Genomic DNA, 24,312 nt, shown 5'->3' on the forward strand with positions numbered 1-24,312 from the left:
TTCTGTAGCATACCTCCCTTGCCCAAGGAAGATTTCTCCTTTCTATTGCCAAACTTCCAACCCTAGGAAGTAGTGCATTCGTCCCAGATCCTTCATATCGAACTCTGTGGCTAGATTCTTCTTGCAGTCCTCAATGAGTTTGGATGATCCTATCAAAAAGAGATCATCCACATATAATACTAAGATAAGCGGCTCGTTCTCTATGACCAGATAGTAGAGATTCGGATCCGCGTCACTGTTGCAAACCCCATCTTCTGCAAGTAGCCATCTATTCGGCCATACCACGCTCTCGGTGCTTGCTTCAGCCCATACAAGGCTTTCTTCAGTTTGCATACATGAGACTTCTTCTCATGAGTTTCAAAGCCCTCTGGTTGTTCAATGTATACCTCTTCTTCTATTACCCCGTTCAGAAATGTCGTCTTGACATCCATCTGATGGATCTCCCATCCCATCTGGGCTGCAAGAGATATCACAGTCCTAATAGATGTATACCTGGCTACTGGGGCGAAGGTTTCCTCATAGTCAATCCCTTCCTTTTGAGCATACCCCTTAGCCACAAACCTGGCCTTGTATTTCTCAACACTGTCGTCCGCAGCATATTTGATCTTGTAGATCCATCTTGAACCTACCACAGATCTGTCTTGAGGTCTTGACACCACCTCCCAGACATTGTTCACCATTATGGAGTTATACTCCTCTACCATCGCATCTAGCCAGACCTGATGCTGAGCTGCCTCCTTGAAACTGGCAGGCTCTCCATCCTGAGCTACTAACACCTGATATCTGTCTGGCTGTTTTCGCTCCCTCTTACTGTTCCTTGGCTCACCGATGAAGTTCTTTGCATCACGCAGAATCTGACGAAGTTCCCTGCTAGTTCTTCCTCTGCCAGTAGGTGCTCTTGTTCACTCCTCCTCCTCATCCTGAGAATCTTCCTAACCTGAGGAAGAATTTTTCACTTCCGTTGGTTGAAGAGGCATGACCAAGGGATCCTCTTTCCACTGCTCCTCGAAAGGCATTTCGCGAGATCGTCTGAAAGCTCTTTCCTCCATGAACTCTACATCTCGTCATACTACTACCTTCCTGCTCCCTGTAAGATAGATTTTGTATGCCTTAGCATTCTCGCTATATCCCACCAGATATCTCTTTTCTGCAGTCTGATCCAGCTTCTTCCTCTTTTCTTCGGGTATGCGGCAATATGCTAAACTCCCAAATATCCTGAAATGACTGACTTCAGGCATCTTCCCAATGAAGACTTTCTCTGGAGTAATCTTACCCAATGCCCGATGAGGAGTCCTGTTCTGAACGTAGACAGCTGTGTTTTCCCCCCACAGGAATTTTGGCATATCCTGATCATACAGCATGGCCCTAGTTGCTTCTACAATAGTCCTATTTTTCCTTTCTGCACCCCATTCTGCTCCGGATTGTAGGGAGTTATCCACTCTCTTCTGATGCCCTCCTTAGCGCAATAATCCGTGAAGTCCTTATGGACATATTCTCCACCATTATCTGAACGCAAGACTTTTATTTTCTTCCCAGTCACATTCCCCACCAAAGCCTTGAACTCCTTGAATCGACAGAAAACCTCATCCTTGGTTTTCAGAAAATAAATCCAAGTTTTCCTCGAGTGGTCATCAATGAAGGTAAGGAAATACTCAACACTGCTGAGAGCTTTGACGGACATAGGTCCGCAGATATCTAAGTGTATCAATCCTAGTACACTCTTGGCCCTGTATTTGCTCCTAGGAAATGCCGCCTTGGCATACTTTCCTAGAGCGCATCCCCTATATACATCATCTCGTTCTGTACTCAAATCCGAAACTCCTATTACAATGCTCCTGAGAATTCTCAAAGCTCCATGGTGTAAGTGACCCATCCTTCTGTGCCATAGTTCGTTCAAGTCCTTGTCCCCGTGACTGCCTATTAGTGCCATTGGTGATTCTAGTTGTAATCTATACAACAGATTACTTTTGATCCCGATCTGCACTCTTTTTCCATCTCGGGTGTTTGCCATATACCTTTTCCTTGATGAAGTAGACATCATAGCCCTTGCCTTGGAGTTGTGACACGGAAAGTAAGTTCATTCCCAATACTGGTACATGCAGCACATTTGTGGCACGAAACCGCTCTCTCAATTCTGTCTGAAAAACTATGGTACCCTTTCCTACTGGAGTACACTTTGCCTTGTTCCCCATGGTGATCTGAAAGTTCATCTTCTCTTCTTGATATTCTGAGAAACACTCCCTAATTCCCATCATATGCCACGAGGCTCCACTGTCTATATACCATACTTCTGATGATGCAGCACTAATCATGCACGCCACTTCTTCCAACCTAGAAGCCAACATAGAGAAATCGAAATCTCTTTCTCTTGTGCAATCTTTTGAAAATTTGCGTGAGTCCCCTGAGGTGGATGCCTCTGCATCATGGTCTTGACCCATAGCTGATTTTCCCTTTCGGCCTCTGATTACTCGCTCTAATACCATGTGAAAATTCTATCACTGCAGCAACTGATTTACTTTTCCTACTTATTTCACCATAAGTTATTCATGAAATTATGTCAATAAACATTAAAATAAATGTTGTTGCAGATATCACACCATAATACAGAAACAAACATATGCACAAGAATCAACACATTGACACAGTGATTTTGGACTAATGTCCCCGAAAAACCCAATGTGGGAAAACCAGTGCAGCAAGGGAGGATTTTATTATTCAACAATTTTATAGTACAACAGGGTGCCAAACTGGCTTACCCACAGATAGACAAATTTTCCAGCACTTCTTCTGAACCCAGCGTCAGCCCTACTGACCTCTACGAGACCTGAAACCCTCTGCGTCAACCTGTTGAGACTCTGCGCAGCCTCTCTGGCCTTCTGTGTCACTCCTCCAGCCTCTACGTCAGCCTGTTGAGACTCTGCACAGCGTCTCTGGCCTTCTGCGTAACTCCTCTAGCTTCTGGGAGGATGACGCTGGCCCTCCTGGCTCTGTGCAGTCTTTGCTGCCTCTGCATGGCTTCCTCTGGCCCTGCATCTGCCTTTTCTGCCTCTTTGTTGATCTCCCATCTCTCTGTTTTGTACTTGTTGCCTCTGACTGCTCTCCAGACCACTGGTTCAATTTCTCAGCTAACCTCGCTCCAGAAATTGAACTGACTGGTCTCCCTCAATGTGTTCTCCAAGTGACCCTCAAGCCTCCTCTTATACTTTTCTCGTTGACAAATCAACGGCCGAGATTAAGTCCCTAATCAACGGCTAAGATTAGATCTAGCTTGATCCATGACTTTTGGATCATTCTAACACGGTTTTATATTAATACACATTAATATTTTATTTTCCCTAAGTTTAGACTTAGGGACTCCATTAAAAATATTAATTATTTTAATATCTCCCAAACTGTTTAGAATCTGCCCAAACCCTTTCTAGGTATTGGAGATCTCATGTGCTTTAGCCTCTCCACCAATTTTCGTGGCTAGAGCACATCCAATGCTACCCCAAATCAGCAATTTGGCGACTCCAATGGAAGAATGAAGCCCTAGTTCTTCATTGAACTTCAAAGTTAATGCTTGTAGGGTGAAGCAAGCATCTATCAAGGCGTTGAAATTCACTCTGGCAACTCCACCTTGGTTTTATATGCAAAATCATGAAAAGTGGCCTATTGTGAAGATGAAATGGTCCCTGACTTTCCTTACAATGAACTTGATCCTGAAAACTTTCAAATATTAAAAGAAAGACTGGGTGGATGGAATGAATATTGTGAGCATGTAGTAGAGCATGAGGATAAGGACTTCTTACTCGACCTCTATAATAGGAAGAGGAAAGACCTCTATAGTGTACAACACAAGTATGAAGAAAATCCTACAAAATATCTTTTATTTGAGCTCGCCTATTACACTAGTACATTCAAATCCTTTTGTCATATTATTAAAGAAAAGCATGGCACTTCACCCAATGAGATCATAGAAGATTTAGATGACCAAGGAAGTAAGAAAGATGTGGAGGAGTTCTCAATTGCAAATTTGGGAATTAAAAGAAATGAACATGAAAACATCTCCTCCGAGGATGAAGATGAGGATCTTGATCTTGAAAGCCTCCAAACCCTGCAAGAAAGAATCGATGAATATAGTAAGCCTTGCATGGAGTTGGCAAGAGAGTATAAGTGCAAAGATCTTTTCTTTCATTTTTGCATGCAAGCAGGAAGGCTCTATGATATGAAATGTGAATATAAGAACCCTACGAATGCTCTCCTCCTAGAAGTGTATTACCAGGATTATGTAGTAAACAGTTTGGGTGATATTCTTCAAGAAAAGGAGAAAGAGGAGGAGTCCTCCCTGCCTAACAATGAAGAAGGTGATGATTCTAAGGAAAATCATGATGATCAAGCAAATGAGGAATCTATGGAAGACCTTTGGACTACAGATTTGGGAATTATGTACGAATATCATATACATGAAAACCCCATAGAAGTTCACAAGAATGAACATGATGAAGTGGGGCCTCTCATTCAAGAAAGGGTGCTTAATAAAGATCTAGAGGATATGGACATTGTGGCTCCCTGTGAGGTTGACATTTGTGGTTTCTTCCACATAAATGAGGGGAAATGGGATATTAGCAACCATCATTTCGCTAGTGACCCTATTTATGATACCAATAAGGAAGATGAGGTTGAGATTGGTTTTCCCTTTCTTTAAGGCATTATTCATAATGATTTACCTTTTCACACCCTTGAAAGGAAGGATCATTATTTTCCCCTGCATGAAGAATAGTTGTTGGAAGCAATTGACTGTCATTTTGACAAAAGCCCCATTTATGATACTAATGATGACATCGACAAGAGCCTTGCTCTTCCTGACCTTCTCTAGGGTCCCAGGGATATAGTTGCATTATCCATGAGCCATTGCCTCACCTTTTCTCATACTATCACTAATATTGATGAGCCCCCTCCCCCTCCTAAATATGATATCGAGGAAAAGCCACTCGTTAGATGTATCAATTCTTCTCAGTCATATCTTCAAGATCATGAGAACACAATGGCTGCCCCTTTTCATCATGATCATCATGTTGAGCAATCTGCTTCTTGTGTCTCTCCATATCATCAATCCCCTTTTCCTTCCCATCATGACTTTAGGTTAACCATGAAGCATGACATTGTGAAGAATGATTGTGATAAGGAGTTCTTGAGCTTGGTCATTCAATCCTCCATTCTCTATTTGTAGCAAAGCACTCTAAATCTCTAAATTGGTATCCTTCTCCTCATCTAGGACTCCCTTCTACAACATATGGATATCCTATTTTCCTGCCTCCTACCTGCATCTTCTTCCATATGATTGTTTCTATGTTGGATTTTGGATTTATTGCATGAGTAATCATATAGGCAAGTATCTTCACATTGATCTAATGATATGTTGGTTGTGTGAAAAATTCATCTATCACAGCAATTGGAAATTGTTTTCCTAATTGTTAATTTGTTTAACAATTTATTTGCTATAGCAATATCAAATAATTCACATTGAGATTTTCATCAATTAACTGCGAAAGAAAAATAGCACTGGAAATTGAAAAAATCTCGCACACACATAAAAAATACGACAGATATTTTTGGACAATTGTCCCCGGAAAAACCCAACTTGGTAAAACCAGTGCAGCAATGAGGGTTTTTATTATTATACAACAGTGAAATTCTAAGTACAATTTATGGACGCCCAACTGGCAATCCAAACAGCAAGAAAATCTGCCCAAAATTATCTAAGGGAACTACCCTTCTTCCACAAGCAACCCTGGCAAAACTTTCCTTCAGAAACTCGTCCTCTTGGAACCCTTACACTGGCCTCTGCACAGTGCTTGCGCGGGCACTATGATGTCTAGCCCAGAACTGCCTCTAATGAAGTCATTATGCCTATCTCTATTGAGGAAATCGCTTCTCCGACACTTTGGAACCTCTGCCCGACCTGTAGAACTGAAAAGGATTTTTTCACCAGTTAAATCGAGTTGCTCTTCTGAAGTAACTACGTAGTCCTTTGTGCTACCCCACTGGGACTAACTCGACCTCTTGCTGCAGCCTCTCTAGATTTGGAAAACTTCTTTCGGATCACTGTCTCTGCCCCTCACTGTCTTTGCTTCGATCTCTGGCTCTCTGACAACTACTGTTGCTCTCTGGAAATCGATCTTCCAAGGAAATCAAACTACTCAAGTGTGTTCTCCAAGTGCCCATCGACTTCTTCTTATAATCCTCTATTGGGACTCCAACGGCCAAGATTAAATCTTAATCAAGGGCTAGGATCATCTTGAAGTTGATTTGTGTGAGTTTCTAGACTATTCTCACCTTGACTTAATTAATTCTAATTAATTAACCATATTCCCTAAGTTTAGACTTAGGAAATATTTTAAAAATAGGTTAATAATCTAATTAAGTCATCTCTAGGTAGAATTTCCAGAAACGATTTATGGGTTTTGGAGATCTTATGTATTCTAGTCTCTCCACCAAATTTCGTGGCTATAACACATCAGATGCTACAAAAACTAACAGGTTGCATTGGCTTTATGATTACACTTAGCATTTGCTTGATGTAATATGCATGTTAGGGTAAGATACATTGCATATTGATTTATGCATCAGAATTTAACATCATATTATCATGCTAGATTAGGTGCATTTAGACTAAATTCACATTCTAGAGTAAATTTTATTTCCTATTGATTTTTATGGACTAACAAAAGCATGAGCGATCAAAGGACGCCATCAAAGCATATTTCCCCATTTGATTTTTTTTGTGATGTGCATTATGTTCAAATTCTTTATATGGTGTATTCTTAAGCATCTTTTTAAGATGTTCCTTCGCCTTTACCAAAGTGAACTCTAGCTTGGTTAAACTTTGTATCCTTTCATTTAGCATCAATTTCTGCAAGATAAATGTCACACATTATTCTTTCCCATTTCTCAACATGCTACATATGATAAATTGAAAGTCACATAAAACCAAAAGCAAACCCTTTTCTAACCAAAATAAACAAACAAACAGTGTCTAATAAAACTTCATTCTAATATCACCAGATGAAAAGAGAGTGGACCATTTTTGCTACTTGACTTTGCTTGTTTTTGTTATGAAAGTGCTTGAGCTTCAGAAACCAAAAAATGTGAGGGAAGTTGTAAATGTGAAAAAAATTATGTTGACATTTGTAGACTTCTTCAAAATGATGTGAATGATGCCATTTCTAGATGTGGTAAATCTCATAATAAGCAATGGCCACATTGGATGCAGAGATTAAATATAAAAACTTGTGGACATGGCATGTATTCTAATAAATTGCATTGCAATGACTACCATGGGCCTCCACGAGTTGCAGGTACTTAGTATGTTAGTCTTGATAATGAAAGAGAGATGGAAACGATAAGTATGGGTGGTACTTGTTTGTACGGTGGATATCTTCAACAGGTAACAGGGTTGTAATCCCAAGATATTGTTTTTGTTCTCATGACCTCAAAGTTCAAGTACATAGTTCGTGCACTCTACTGAGAGCTCATGTCCCAGTAGGAGGAGTGGGTGACCCCTATAGGAGAAAAAAAAAAAAAATCCTAGATTTGTCTTCAGCTGGCAGCCAACAGCCACCTAATAGCTCGGTGTTCCACTATTCTCTGCCACTGAGCCAACCATTATGTTCCCTTCGCTCATCTAGCATGATCGTATGTTTGAAGTTGGGCCTTCCACCCTTGAAGGTATGACTTTTCATTACGTAATTGGGTGTTTATGCTTGCTTTTCTTAAGTACATTTGGACATGGATTAGTGGGGCATTCGGCGGAAAGAATGGACTTGGATTGTACTCTTGTTCCCTTTCCTCAACTTCGGGATTCATCTTCTATCCTAGTCCTGTGGGATCTCCTCTATTGGCTACTAGCTTTAGGTGTGGCACTACTTGGAAACCCTATATTTGGTTGTGTGGTCCCATTTTCTAATACCATATATCTCACTCCCCTCCGCTCATTACAAGCCCTTCTCACATTTTCCCCATTTGTGTCCACTTTTGTCCATTGGGTCCACAAGGTGTTAGCCTCCCCCTCCCCTTGTCCACACTATGGGTTGGGCTTGGAACGATGCCCCAAACGTTGATGCAGCTAAAGAGAAAGATAAAAGCATGATTTGGTCGATTACAACAGGAAATGTACCACAAAATGCAAAAGATGGTTGGGACATACAAATTTAGTGCGTGGGAAAAAGTCAGACATAGCTCTACCCCCTATCATTATGGTCATCACCTTGGTTCCTAGGGCCCCTATGAGCACCCCTTACATCATTAGGGAACCCATGATTGTCCCAAACCCTGGCGAGCAATGAACTGCCCAACCTTAAGGGGGTAATCACTACTACATCATACACATCATGCTCTCATCCCCTAAAGCCCTGACCAATAAAAGGAAGAAAAATCAATAAAAGGCAAAAGGCATATGAAGAGGGGTAGAAGAACAAAGATTGGGGTAACTCATGTACCAAGATTACTCCCTCCTACACCCATACACCCAATGTGTGGGCTTCCTTCATTATGGCTACCCTTGTACCATGGCATGTGGCTCGAAGCCTTCCCTCTTGCCCCCACTCTGTTCCATCATTATTTCACATGACACTTGCCATTTGATGGATGTACCATGGACATGTCACTCCCTTGGAGGTTGAAACCACCTACTAGGGTCATTTATTAACCTCTCTTGTCGAAAAAGGTAACACTTGTACATTCTAAAGCACATTTGGAAGGGCGCGCCACTATGAAATGTCTACTTTTGCCCCTAATTAGCAAGCTTATTTACTCAATTACACTAACAGATTGTTGTACTGGAACGTGAGGAGACGTATTTGATCTTATACAGGATTGGAGGTGGGTCTCCATCTTTGACTTGGTACAGGATCCAATCCCTCTAGAGGGTCATAATGGCACTTGTAGGGTGAGTGTTTAAAGCCATGAGCCTCCACCATTCCAGAGCATTGATTAGCACACCATGGGCTTCTTTAGCACCATGCATTGCTTGTTCGTGCCCCAGCCATAAAGAGATGATGATGTTGCCTAGCTGCCACACATTTGTGCCTAACACTTGGCAACTAATCCAGGGCCCAGATGAGGTTTTGTCTCATTCAAATAGACATGGGAGGGCATGTGTCATATTCTAGCCCTCACTGACAGAGCATTGACTTGTTATGGAACCATTTGGAGACCCATGAGACCATTGATTGTGCCCCACAGCCACTTGGGAGCACCACAAGATGTTTTGCTTGGAAATCAAGGGGCCACCACCTTGATCCTCATTTTTGGAGCCCTCCTCTTCATCATGGCACTTTCAAGACTCATCTAAGCCTTCCAACTACCCTCTTAATCATTATTCTATAATTTTGGCTAGCTTTGGATGGCTTATTTTTCACTTATTGAGCTATTTGGTGGCCTTGTCACCAAAAGAGATGTTATTTGGACATTAACATATTATTAGGGGCTAGATTAGGCAAATTTGAACTTGAGGAGCTTCATATAAATAAGAGAGGCCTCATTTGTATTGTTCATCATCACTTGGATTTGGATCTCTCTACTTGAAAAACTCAGACCTGCAATTTTGGACGAATTTGGACGGTTTGGATGCATTTTGACATTTGGGATTTTTGTTATCTTTTCTTGAAGATTCTATTTGCAATATTGATGGATGGATATATTCTCATTGCCTTGTAAATACTTTTTTATGCTATATTTTACCTTTTTAAATGTCTAATGTATGGAATTTCATGATATTTAATGTGCCCTAATTTAATGTGAAATTACTAGAACATTAAAATTATTGGAAGGATTGCATGCATTACTCATAGGCAATAATGAATGAATGTTCCTAGAGGTCAATCTTGTACATTGCATCCTTGAAACTCCATTAAAACTACCAATGAAGTATAAAATTCTATTGTAGTTGTGAAGCTGCCTCCTCTAGCGTTAGCAAAGCTGGCATAAGGCCTCCTTGAAAGAGTGAAATCATCAAATCAAAGTAATTATTAACTCCATTATTCCCAATAGGCAGGTGCTAGTCTAGAATCCTTGGTGATCACCTTATTATTGAAAAAATCAATCTTCCTTCACCTCTTTCTCTCTCTTTTCTTCGTCCCTTTAAGGCTAAGGGAGCCTCTCTAAGGCTTGGTGTGAAGTCCTTTAGGACGGTGCGTTTTGAATTTCGTCCAGACAGGATTGTTCTTTAGTCTCTCCTCTAGGCATCCTCACGTTTTGAACAAATTCCGATGGTGGAATCTCATTTTATTTGATGTCGTAGTTCTCGTACCATGTTGGAACCCTTGAAGCTACACTTCAACTTGGGGATTCCTTGAAGGTTTGTGCTTTAGTAGTATATCATTCGAAACCTTTTCACTTAACTATGTTGACCTTGGATGAACCTTTATCCAGTCAAATATCTCAACCTTAGGTCTCGTATATTACTTATCTCAAGGGGTTTTTCATTGAAAGTCATCCTAGCTTTTCCCAAAATCTCACACTTTAATTGAACCTTTCCATGAACGAGTCATCCTTGCCTCACCTTGAACCCTAGTGTTAACATATTAATCACAAGTGAGGAATACTGGGACTCCTCCCGTCGGTAAAAATCTGAGAAGAGAAAGGGGCATAGGTTGTGGTGACAGTGGACCTTTGTCCCAAAGTGTTGTTGTGCCCTCCAGCTCTAGCGTCTATATGAAGCCAGCTAGTTTGTGCAGCAACATGTCCTTAATCCCCTAAATTTCTAAGGGGCAAATTCAAAGGTTAACAATGGTGGCTCAAGGGGCGGAATCCCCTTGTGGGATACTGAGAACCCAGTTATATCTGCATACATGTATGAATGTGACCATGTATCCATCAATGTTGTGTTGAATTTTCTACAAGATCAATAGTAGAAACCAATCTTCTGATCTGATAATTACTACCTAATGATTAACAATTTATCTTTGTGTCATATACACAGAAAATCTCAAGAGTAATGCAGCGAAAACAGTAAGATCATAAAGAGACAATTATGCATAATAGAGACAACAAATTTTCCCTAGGAAACCCAAACTTGGGATAAAACCCAGCTACTTTTATCTTAGGAGAAATTATTCTTTAGCAGGGTTTACAATTCCAAATTGTCTAGAAATCTGTGGCAAAAAGCCAAGTCCAAACTTCAGTCAAATTCGTCCTTTATCTGCTCCCATGTGTGGCTGTTATAGAAGAGATATGATGATGAGTGAGTGATCAAATGAAGTGTCACATCATGTATATATATATATATATATATATATATACGAGTCGAATGGTCCAAATCTGATTTCTTGTAACTCCTTTAATAAGAGAATCCACAGGGCTTCCGTACGAAGGATAGTGGCCCTTTACAATCCCTATACAATACCAAAAACAAGATAAAACTTTGTACAAATTACAGGGCTGAGGCTGAGTCTTATCAGTCCTCAACTCTTCCAAATTACCACTGCTGTGGCAGTCCTTTCACCACAGAGAATCCTTGCTGTGGTCTTCCAAGCACCACAGACTTCTCTCAGCCCTATGGCAAGCTCCCTTAGGCCTCCACCAACCCTACAGCACCCCTGTGTGCCCTTTCTTGCAGTGGTAGCCCTCCACTGTCCACGACAGGCCTGCAGCCTCACTTCTTGGTGCTGCAGGCACCTGTAACAGCTGCCAAAATATCTTTATCACCACACTATTCTCTATGCCTACTTCAGCAGCCATTGCTGTCCTTTGCACCCTGCTTCTTAGGCCCTCGGATGCACCTACAGACCTGTGGCCTGTCTCCAGCAGCTAGCTCCTGGGGCATTTCCCAGACCTCAGCCCAGCCCTTCCTTAACTGCGACCTATGCCAAAACACAGTCTATCCCTTCCCACAGGGCTCGGACTTCTCCTTTATCCAGCAAATGCCTCAAACAAAACTTGGTCTGTCCACAAACCTTAAAGTCAGCCAGCCTTCCTCCAATCTTTCTGCTGCAGCTAGGTCTCTTCTAGCCTTTTTCTCCTCATAAGGAGAATAATCCTTGATCTCCTTGTCCTCAAGCTTCTCCATTGGCTTCTTATTTATACTTGTCCATTGGTCCTTTTGGAAAACCGCTTGTCCTTCAAGAAACCTCCAACATCAACCTCAACATTATTTATACTACCATCGATAACCTACTCAAAAGACAAAGATGTTGAAATCTTAAATGTCCATGCCTTTGATGCCAGTGTACTAACATCAGCACCACTGCTTCCCACCAATTCCTGTAAATCTGCCACTGTCACATCCTATGAATACTTTACTGCGACATCTTGGAAGATGTTCAACCAATTCTACTCCACTCTTGAAGCTATAATCTTTCTAGTCCGCTCGTTTACGATGGATTTGCCTGTTGTGGACAAGACTTCCACATGTGCCATTGTCGAACTACAGCTCCCCAGAACATATCAGAAGGAGACACTGTGCACAATTGGATCCAAGCTGTAGCCTAGAAAATCGGAAAGCGAGTTGGTGGGCTTTGAGGAAAACCTAAAGACTAATTTTACATAGAACATATGCCTCCTACAAATGTATATGATTCATAAGAGATTTCTTGCATTACTGGAAGTTGATTGCATCATATATAAATAGAAGAACATAAAGTAAACAAAACAGATTCCGTATAAAAATAATTTGTTCGGACTGTAATCAATGTCTGCCTTACTGGAAATTGTTTGCGTCATGTAGAGATAGAAGAACATAAAGTAAACAAAACATATTTCTGATTAAAATAATTTGTTAAAACTGTGATCAACATCAAAATAATGTAATCCTTAGTGCAAACTTGAAGTAGCTTCTTAATAGTCATAATTATTATTATCCAATTTTAAGGTCACGGCCAAGCCAAAAACCAAATTGGTGTATGAGAACCCCTTGTTTGTGGGGCAAGGGACCCACCTCCGCACAGCAATTTGACTCCTAAGTCTACGAAGGCATACATACTCTACCCCTCTCTGGTTTTGAACCTGCGACCTCTTAGGAGGAAACACATGCTCTTAACCATTAGGCCCACTCAAGCAATATAATAAAATTAATAATTAAACTAGCCTAGATCCATTTTAACTCCGTAACATATACATATACATATACATACATACATACATACATACATCTAGATATATAGGTATGTATAGTTTAATCTAAATATAATTAGTTCTTTAGTGTGATTTTAACATTCTAGGTATAACTACATATAAGCCTTCATTTTCATAGAGTTACAATTTTTAACTAAAAAATAGTATATAGATACTAGCAACACAATTCTAGAGTACTAGCTGTACCTTTCTAAGCGAAAGAAGATAAGCCCAAATTATGATGACCCCATCTGCACTTCCAGAGAGCAAAAAGTACTCCTCCAATAAACCAGAATCTGCACATAAATACAACTCACCAAACTCCATTGTTTCAAGATATGACCCAATTCCTTGATGAATCATATATATCATATAAATTCTTAGAAAACAACTGAATATCTAGAAAGATAAATAACACAAGCACACTTTTCAAACACTTCCAAGAGATATAACTTTTTTCTACATAATGAAATGCTGAAAGAACTTTCTGGAATAACAAACTATCTAGCCAATAACTTAATGCAGTTAATTTGATGTATGTGGCATCAATGCAAGCACTTGAATTATAACTTCTTGTTATCTGAGAGAAGGCAGAAATGCAAGAATACCCAGACACTGATAGAGGCATCAAGAAATGCATTCTTGGCAATGAGCTTAATCAAGTCTAGATTGAGTGATTTAGAAAGCATATTGGAAGAGAAGACTTCAACCACCAACAACAAAAATCATCACTATGTCCCATGTGGCCTTGTTGCACCAAGAGGCACTCTATGGCCCAGTATGGGGGAGATGTGTAGACGTAGTGTAATGTATGTCAATATTTAATAAATATCGGCTCCATTACACATTACGTATGGTGGAGATACACATAGAAAAATATATACAGAGAAAAGAAAAGAACAAAAACTAAACATGATTAAATGTCGGCTTCAACAAATCAAAAGTTAATGTATAAATAAATATACAACATACAATCTATCAAATTCGCATGCCAGACCCCATCTGCAAAGATTGAGTAAGCTCAGGACCTGAAGTTTGATCTGTGTTGACTACTCAAATGTACATTTGAGGATTAGTCAACTACCCATGAGCAGAGTATATTTTTGAGAATTCCATCATGGTCAGAACATTCAGAATTCCAGAAATTCATTATCATCTTGCAGCAAATTGCCAGCACCATGTATTCCAAATTTTGCAGCCCTGTGGGGCTGATGTAAAAAACATTCTAGTATATTGAAAATTGAGTCATGTAACACTTAGGTAGCTTAGAATTTTGCTAGAGAATTTTCACTCTAGAGAGTGTTTTTCCTTAGCTTGATGGTGAGGTCTTAGGTGAGTCCTAGTGTATAAAATCAATGTATATTACCATACTCGATCATGTCTAAAGTTTCGCAGAATTTGGTTATGTCTAGGGTTCAGTTTTTATTGTTGTCAAATTTCCCCCGTTGAATGGGATTTTTATGTAATATTTCATGTAATATGTAAAAAGTGTTGTCTATAGAAGTTGTAAGGGGTATGAGTACTCAAAAAGGGACCTCCACACCTCAACTTTCTATCTAGACACACTTTGAGGGTAGAAAAATATGTCTTTACCCCTCATTTACCCATTTTTCTAATTTTTGGCAAAAAATGGCAAATAATTAGCCAAAAAATTAAAATGAGAAAAATAAAAATTCTCCAAGTGAAAATTATAAAAAATAAGATGGAAATTCCCAAATATTAAATCAAGTCAAAATTTTGTTGGAATACCATTTTCCAAAAGGCGGCAGTCCGAGGAAAAATTCAATGGTCCAGGCAAAAGGCCATGACCCAGCAAAAATTGATTTTTAAAGGAATGGTCCATGGAGGTTATTTTGAATGAGGGATTTTCGAGGCAAAAATCTGAGAAAATATTTTTGTGGTCCAACATCAAAATTTTGGTCCATCCAGCTCAATCTTCAAGGCAAATCGAATTTCCTCTTAGAGATCTACGCAAGCAGCAATCAAGGGACATGAATTTTTGGAAGGATCTAGCCGTTTTTCTTGTGGAATCAAGTCAAAGATGAGCAACTCTTGGGACCTAGCCGTTTTCACTTGGAGAGGGATCTAGATCTCTCATTTTTTCTATTTAAGGAAGCTCTAAGCTCCTCATTGTATCATTATCAAATCAAGCTCTTGCTTATTGAAGCTCTGCCACAATCTTGTACTAGATATATTTTTTTATTAAGAAAGAAAGTCTTGGGGGCTAATTCATGGTGGTGTTCCTCTTCCGATTTCTAAGGTAAAAAAATTCTGAATTTTGTTTTTAATGCTCTACTAGTTATAATTAAAAAATTGTTATTTCATTTGCCAATTTGTGGATCTACTATTTGTACAGGTATATGTATCTTGCATTAGTATTTGAGTTAAAGAAACACTTTAGAATTAGCAACGCTAGTGCGTTTTTGGTTGAACCCCTAGGCCTCTATTTCATTGAGATATATATCTCCTTGTGAATTTTATCTTGAGTGTGTAGAGATCCATTATTGTGATTTAGATCTTGGGCGTTTGGGGACGTTTTCGGTTGAACCAACCAACTCCCAAGTAATAGAAGCAGAAGAGCCTACTTTGATTGCTTTTGAAGGCTTATCTAATGAAATTTTTGCAGGGGTTTGATAGCCATTGCTTGTGAATATTATTTATCTAAATCTCTCTATCTCGTTTACTATGCTTTAATTGAATAAATCTGCTATTTTAAGAGCTTATTTTGCTCTCTAAAGGGCGGAGGTATCCTCATACCCTTTGGATTAGCACTTGTAAATTTTGTAAATAATTTTCTAAACCCTTGTATATAAATTTTATTTCTCTTGTATATATTTCTTGGTTTTTCTCTTTATTTTCTCACAGATCTAGCTGAAGAGTGTTTATTCTTGGAATTTCTTCATAAAAAAAATGCAAGTGGATTATTTCAAGATCAAGGTGTTGAAGTTTCTAAGTTTACTTAGTTTAGAAACCCTTCATGCACTTTTTCTGATTTATTCCTACCTACTTGTTATTTTTCTTTAACAAGTTATTTACAAAGTATATACTGAAAATAAACACCAGTGCATACTCAACATATTACAGATCAGCAACTAAAAGAAACAAGAACAAACACACCACATGACACCATTATTTTTGGACCAATGTCCCCAGAAAAACCCAATGCAGAAAACCGGTGCAGGTATCTGAGGGTTTTCTTATTAAGCAATATCATAGTACAATCTAGGTGCCGAAACTGGCCTACCCAACAGAGAATTTCCTTAACAGCTATACCTCACAATTTGAGAGAAATCTCCTGGCTGAAACCCCGGAAAATCCTTCCGGCAGCTCCTCAGCATAAAACTACTCTGCAACTCCAACGTCTACCCAATCTGCACTACGTCAACCCCTCTGTAACACACGTTGGCCCTGTGTCAGCCTTTCTTGGCATGCGTCAACCCCAAGAGGCCCTGCGTCAGCTCTAGGAGCCTCTGCATCAGCTCTGGGAGCCTCTGCGTCAACTGCGCTGGCCCCTCTGGTGCTCTGCACAGCACTTGGCTGCCTCTGCGTGAGCCCTTGCTAGATCTCTGTCACCCTCCTTGGCTGGTGCGCTGCTCTCCCGGCACAATCTCTGCCTTCTCTATTTCTCTGTACTCAATGCCCCTCAGCTGCTCTCCCGATCATTGATTCTATCTCTCTTAGCAAACCCGCTCTAGAGAATAGAATGACTGACCATCTGGTGTGTTCTCCAAGTGACCCTTAAGCCTCCTCTTATAATTTTCCTGTTGACATCTCAACGGCCGAGATTAAGTCCCTAATCAACGGCTAAGATTAGATTTGGCTTGATCCATGTCTTTTGGACCACTCTAACACAGATTCATATTAATACGCATTAATATTTTATTTTCCCTAAGTTTAGACTTAGGGACTCCATTAAAAATATTAATTATTTTAATATCTCCTGATCTATTTAGAATCTGCCCAAACCCTTCCTAGGTATTGGAGATCTCACGTGCCCCAACCTCTCCACCAAATTTCGTGGCTAGAGCACATCCGATGCTACCCCAAATCAACACTCCCTCTTAGTGAGGACTGTGCTCTAGCAATACTCCTCACTGAGTATTACTCTGATCATCCAGCATCGGTACCTATGCTGATGCTAGGCCTTCCTGCCCAACATCCTCTGCACTGCTGCCTCCTGTACTGCTGCCCATGGTTCTGCCACTACCACTGCTGCATCTATACGACAACTCCCTCTGCATCCGTGTTGTTGCTGGTCCTTTCTCCCAACACTGCATCTGCATTGCACCTCCTCTCATCATGCTGAATCGTGCTACCCACTATTGCACTACAACTCAGTTACTGAGAAGTAAGTAACTGATCTCCCAACTGACCTCCCTGTTGGGCTAGAAACACCCACTAATGCTGAAGCTCCCTCTGTTGCTGACAAGTGCTCCCTCTCTCTAACCTCTGCGCTGTTGCAACAACTCCCTGCATCTTGCACCATTGCACACCTCTTTGTGCCTTCCTGCACTAGTGCAACACTCCTGTGCCTCTCGCACTGTTGTAGCCTACTAGCCCTGCGCTGTCTCGGGACCCCTGCATTGTAGCTCTCTCTGTCGCTCCATCCGCATCTGTCTCTACCCACATCAGCCAGTCCTACTACTCCTCTTCAGGGCTCCCGTAGCAAGGTCTAATCCAAGAGGCTGGGTACCTCAAGGATCCTGCCCCTCATCGCCTGTAGTCCCCCTGACTACAGCTCGATGTCTCCCCACTTCTTCTCAAGTGGCGCGTGTGCACTCATGGCACAGTCATTGTCTGTCAAAACTTCCTTCTCTACCCGTGCTGACGCTACCTTAGTCTTGGAAGACTCTCCCTTACTCTTCTTCCTTGGGCACTGGGTCGCATAATGACCCATCTCCCCACAGTGGAAGCACTTGATCTTGGAGAGATCTTTCTTCTTCCGCTTCTCCTGCTTTCCCTCAATTGCTAGGGCCGCATCCTCCTCCTCTTGCTTGACCTTGATCCCTTGGCTGCTGCTACCTGTCTTCAGTTGCCATCTGATCTCTCCCTGGCGAAGAGCTGCCCACATCGCGTCCCAAGGTGGGAGAGTCCCTCTGGCCAGGATACTCTGGACAAACACTTCCCAATCTTCTGAGACAGCATTCACGGTTGTCCTCACCATAAGCTTCTGATCTGGTGTCGCTCCTATAGCAGTCAACTGGTCTCGGATCTCATTTAGTCCTCCGAGGAAGGTGTCAATCAATTGACCCTTCTTCATCTGATACGACCTCATCTAGTTCTCGAGTAGCATTTTTCTCTGCACAGAAGTATGTTGGTACAGGTTCTTGAGAGCCTCCCACATCTCAACTATCGTTTCCTTCTCGGCTATATGTGGTACCACATGATCCTTGACCCCATCAAGGATAATGCACTTGGCCCTCACCATCACCTCTTCGTACTTGTCGTTATCATTGGGGTCGACTGAGATAGTTATAACCTTCAAGGCGAAGTTTTTGACACGATTCCTGTCAAGTACTAATAAGATTCTAGCCTTCCAGACTGCGAAGTTCGATGCTCCGTCCAGTCTATCCTGGTCTCTTACCCCGTGTAGTGCCATGACGCTCCTCTACTTCCCTCCTGGAAGTTCTCTATTCGACTCCTCTGAGTCTCTACTTCCCATCTGGAAGTTCTCTTCTAGACTCCCTCTGAGTCTTGATTTCCCTCCTGGAAATCCTTCTGCCGCTTGTCGAGATGCCCCCTACTCTAATCGACTTGTGCAGCTGCACTTCTGATCCAGGTTCCTCGGCTAGAAACCCTCGGTAACAACTCCTCTAGCCCTGCTTTGTCAGGTACTGTTCTGACTACAGTACCTCACCAGCTCCACTCTGCAATATTCCTGCAGCCTTCTAGACCCCAGCAACTGCCTCTCTGTGAACTACGTCAGCCCCTCTCTGCCTCACGCTGGCTCTGTGTCACCCTGGATGGGTCTGCGTCAGCCCTGGGATGCCCTGCGTCAGCCCTCTAGCCCTTTGCGTCAGCAACGCTGGCCTCTCTGAGGCTTTGCGCAGTTCCCGGCTTCTTCTGCGTGGCTCTGGTTGGCTTTGCGTCACACTTTGTTGGCTTCTATGCTGCCAGAAACAACTTTGGTTAACCTCGGGACAGTTGTTTTCTGTTGCTATTGCTCTGCTCGGCTGATGTCTTTTAGTCCTCCTGTGATCTGCAATCACGCTCTAATACCATGTTGAAGTTTCTAAGTTTACTTAGTTTAGAAACCCTTCATGCACTTTTTCTTATTTATTCCTACCTACTTGTTATTTTTCTTTAACAAGTTATTTACAAATTAAACACTGAAAATAAACACCAGTGCATGCTCAACATATTACAGATCAGCAACTAAAAGAAACAAGAACAAACACACCACATGACACCATTATTTTTGGACCAATGTCCCCGAAAAAACCCAATGCGGGAAAACCAATGCAGCGATCTAAAGGTTTTCTTATTAAGCAATATCAGAGTACAATATGGGTGCCGAAACTAGCCTACCCAATAGAGAATTTCCTTAGCAGCAATACCTCACAGTTTGAGAGAAATCTCCTGGCTAAAACCCCGGAAAATCCTTCTGGCAGCTCCTCAGCACAAAACTGCTCTGCAACCCTAGCGTCTGCCCAATCTGGACTGCGTCAGCGCCTCTCTGTCTCACGCTGGCCCTACATCAACCTTTCTTGGCCTGCGTCATCCCCAGGAGGCCCTACATCAGCTCTGGGAGCCTCTGCATCAGCTACGCTGGCCCCTCTGGTGCTCTGCACAGTACTTGGCTGCCTCTACGTGGCCCTGCGTGAGCCCTTGCTAACTATGCGTCACCCTCCTTGGCTACTGTGCTGCTCTCCCAGCACAATCTTTGCCTTCTCTGTTTCTATGTACTCAATGCCAATCAGTTGCTCTCCCGATCACTGATTCTATCTCTCTTAGCAAACCCCGCTCTAGAGAATAGAATGACTGACAATCTAGTGTGTTCTCCAAGTGACCCTCAAGCCTCCTCTTATACTTTTCCTGTTGACATCTCAACGGCCGAGATTAAGTCCCTAATCAATGGCTAAGATTAGATCTGGCTTGATCCATGTCTTTTGGACCACTCTAACACAGATTCATATTAATACATATTAATATTTTATTTTCCCTAAGTTTACTTAGGGATTCCATTAAAAATATTAATTATTTTAATATCTCCTAATCTGTTTAGAATCTGCCCAAACCCTTTTTGGGTATTGGAGATCGCATGCGCCCCAACCTCTCCACCGAATTTCGTGGCTAGAGCACATCCGATGCTACCCCAAATCAACACAAGGGAAATTATCAATTATCCACCTTGCTCGTGGATAAAACCCTCTCTATTTCGTAGATCTATTCCTCAATCCTAGACGGCTAGGGTTTAAATGTCATTTCAAGCTCAATTTTGCAGAAACCTGTAATTTGAAAGCTTGGAAAATTTGGATCGATATTTTTCAGGAGGCCATTTGCACTCTTAGGGCAAAATTGGAAAAAAAAAAATTTGGCAAGTTGCTTTCATTTTAAGCCTCTTTTCCTAGCCACAAAGCATAAGAGGCTCTCATTTTATCTTAAGCAAAAAGCCCTTCAAGCGTTTTGAGAAATTATTTTTTTTGGGGATAAAATTCAGATTTATTTTTTTGAAAGCCGCTTATATTTTTGGGGCTATCTTCTCCTTGGTCACAGGCATTAGAGGCTATTCCTCTTCTCTTCGACGTCAAATTTTTTGAGCAGAACTATTTTGAGGAGAGCAAGTATTTTGGGAATCTGAAAACCTAATTTTGGGAGCTTGATAGATCAAAGTTTTAATTGAGGAGGTTTCCATCTCTTATGCGTAAGCATTAAAGGGTTTTTTCCATTATACCCCTTCGTGTAATTTCCATTCCCTTGGACATTGGAATGAAATATACTTTGGAAGGGAAAGCAAAATTTCTTGGAGGAATCGAATTATTTTTTTGAGGAATTATTCATTTATAAATTATTACTATTCCTCATTTAAGGAAGGGGTCTTAAAGTTCTATTGCATTTCTAAACCAACCTTAAAAAAATTTAAAACCATCTGTCTTGTCTAAGAGGGTTATCTTTGTAATTTAAATAAAAGAAGTTTTCGTAGGGGAGCTTGAGATTTATTCCCATGGTATCCCACCTCCTATTTGGGTAGGGGGGTCTTTATTTGATCACTAACTTGTTAACTTAGTAATTAGATCTCATTATTAACTTGTTCATTTTGCACTTATTAGTTCATAGCATCTAATTGTTAGATTTGGATCTCAAATCATTTGCTAATAGCTTTTGAATCACTTATATTTTACCTTGATCTAACTATATGGTGGTTTCACTAGCTATTTAATTTAATTTGCATTTCAATAATTAGATCTAATTTGCTAATTGATATTTCCATTGAAATTGTTCTATCTTGTCATAGATCCAATTTCCATTGTTTCATTGAGTAATTTTTACTTGCTTCATTGATCATTGTTATAAGCTAATCTCATTATAATTTTGTGCTCAAAGTGGTTATCATAATCTTGATCATAAGTGGATTGGTATATTGATAAATCTTAAGACATTTCACTTTTTGAAGCATCTTGTTCTAATTGTATCTCATTGAAGCATTGTATTAACTTTCATATCTAATTTGCATTTTAGATCCAAATCTAGTTTTGCATTCTTTAGGATTTACCTCCAAGCATAAGCTTGGTTGATAGAAATTTTATGATACTTCCCTAATTTTCATTCAATTTGATAAATTTGAGTTTGGAGAAAAGGTTAAAACACGTGACCTTGTAGTTCTCTTGTGGCCGAGCCCTTGTAGAAATGAAGGCATGTGGGTTGTCTTGGAGTCTAGGCGGGTATCGTTAATGATGGACTAAGTGCCTCCTCGTCCTTGCCTTCTTCCAATTCACCTCAATCCTTACCAAGTTTTTAGAAATTGAGGGGAAGTCTCACCAAAGATTAGGCATATGATTAAAATCTACCAAGACCACTTTGTCTCACACACTCACATAACATTGTCTCATCTTGCATTTGTTCATTGTACAAGTTGAATTGTGATCATTTCATTTTACTTGCAAGTATTACATTGTATTGCTCTTGTACTTGTCATTTCAGTTACTTGCTCATTTTTCATTGATATCAACTCTATCTTATTGAGCATTTTATTTAGCATTTTTTTAAATTACAAGTATAAGTTTCATTTATCTTGCAAGTCTTTCCATCGCTCATATCTCAATTTTGTACTTGATCTCTTGTACTAACACTTGTCTTGCACCATTGCCAATCTTGAAACTTGAGGCACCATTTTCTTATTTTGCAAGTATTGTAACTTTATTTGAGCATTATTGAAAAGGCACTTGTCTCTCACATTTTTTCTTGTTGGATGTCATATTGATTTAATTGAATCTATCTTTTGATATCCACATTGCTCATAAACATGTATACTTGCTAATTAATCTTTAAATCCATATTCAAGTTTTATTGAATGGTGATTGCCTTGCCTCTTATCTCCTAGAACTTGTTATCCTTAACAAGTTTTTCCTTTAGTTTTATCGTTAGGGACTACGTCCTTAACTTATCTAGGAGAGAGTCTAAATGAAGAGAGTTGGGAATAGGTGATAGCCACTTTTCTGAGTGTTGTGCCTTAAAGACCACACATGGTGGGATTGAGGACTTTGCCCACATTGAGGTGTGCATCTTAGGCGACAACAATCTACAAAACCCGATTTGGACCAATCCAAAATTGTTTTAAACCACTAATGCAAAGCAAAAAATTACAATGCCGAAAGATACCAACAAAAGGCTTTTTAGAATCAAAGATGAGGATTCCAGACCCTAATACAAAAACCTGATTTACAAATTTTGGATCGATCGGGACTGTTTAAACAATTTATTCAATGTAATGCAAGTTCGTGGTTTAAGAAAGCCATGAAAAAAGGAATTGAAGGATTTCACGAATACAAAGCTTGCACCTTCAAAGCCTGATTTGTAAATCCTAAACCTGATTTCATTAATATCAATTCAGTACCATTTGGATTTGGCTCTTACTGGCACAAGATGACGGATTTTATTATATATATTACAGAAACAGTCGATTTGTGTATCGAACAGGTGAGAAGAAACTACGAAGACAAAGAATAATCAGTCCTAGAGACTTAAACTACAGGCAGAGAAGAGAGCGAAGGATTCTTGACTCGTCATGCGAATTGATAAACCAATAAGGACATGACATGTCATCGAAAATAACACGTGCCAAAAATGCATATGTCAATAGTGTTGGAAACCTATGGTTCATCGAGGCAAGTGAAATGGAAAAATGGGATTTTAGGCCCACACCTATGTTTCCTTTTTCGAGGTTTAAAAAGTCCTCGTCTTATATTTTAAGGCGGAAATGGATGACCAACTAAGGTGGAAGAACTCTTTAAACTTTTCATAATCTGTGTGATTTGTGTAGGAAAGAGTGTATTTGTTAACAAAGATTGTGTTGGTGCATATAAAAGTATACCAACCTAGATCCATCTAAACTTTGAATCTACCAAGCGCAAAGAGGATCAAATCTCTTTTCACTCTAAAAGAGGTTTGCAGCTCAAGAGATTTGATCACTTTTGGCGCTTGGTAGATCCCGAGTTAAAATGGATCTAGGTTGGTAGAACTCACAAGGAAAGCCATCCATGGCGAAGGACCTTCCATTATGCATGTAAGTGAGAGTTGCAAAAAACTCCTCTATCCAACCTATCCTGATCACCACAAAAGAACTTGCCTGGAACAACCTAACGACAAGCATTCCTAGCAACCACTATGTGATCCATAAAAGTATATAGAGAAAAAATATTCTAAAAATGAAGCCCAAACATATCTTTGACTTTTGTAGGGTCCTCTGCAAGAGATCCACCCTTCCTGCACAAAACAATAACCTTGTCAATAGTCACTTTTATTTTCAAGTAGTCAAAATAGAATTTTGAACCTTCATCCACTACAATCAGGAACAGAGATGGGCAGCCCTAACAATATAGCCCTCTCCTTTACAAACTACCATCTCCAACCATGCAACATCCTCTTTAAGGGTCAAATTATGAAGATCCTCTTCAAAGAAGATGTGAACCTTCTAAAATCTACGCCATACCTTCCATAACTCCTTTCTTTGTTTATGAGCCATCATCTAGCCCCACCCTCTCATGAACATGACAATGTAAT

General features: G+C 40.4%; 1 protein-coding gene across 2 annotated transcripts in view; it reads right to left on the reverse strand.

The window, feature by feature from the left end:
- The window catches only part of ELP2 (elongator protein 2), a 357,421-nt gene that overhangs the window by 247,958 nt on the left and 85,151 nt on the right, over positions 1-24,312 (reverse strand). For both annotated transcript variants that reach the window (XM_089403264.1, XM_089403263.1), the window contains exon 4: positions 13,300-13,388. In XM_089403264.1, the coding sequence (XP_089259390.1) occupies positions 13,300-13,388 (89 nt within the window). The remainder of the gene's footprint in view (positions 1-13,299; positions 13,389-24,312) is intronic.

This window comes from Pinus tabuliformis, chromosome 2_1, assembly GCF_031772625.1.
Source record: "Pinus tabuliformis cultivar Carrire ecotype Pingquan chromosome 2_1, CPIR1, whole genome shotgun sequence".
NCBI lineage: Eukaryota > Viridiplantae > Streptophyta > Pinopsida > Pinales > Pinaceae > Pinus > Pinus tabuliformis.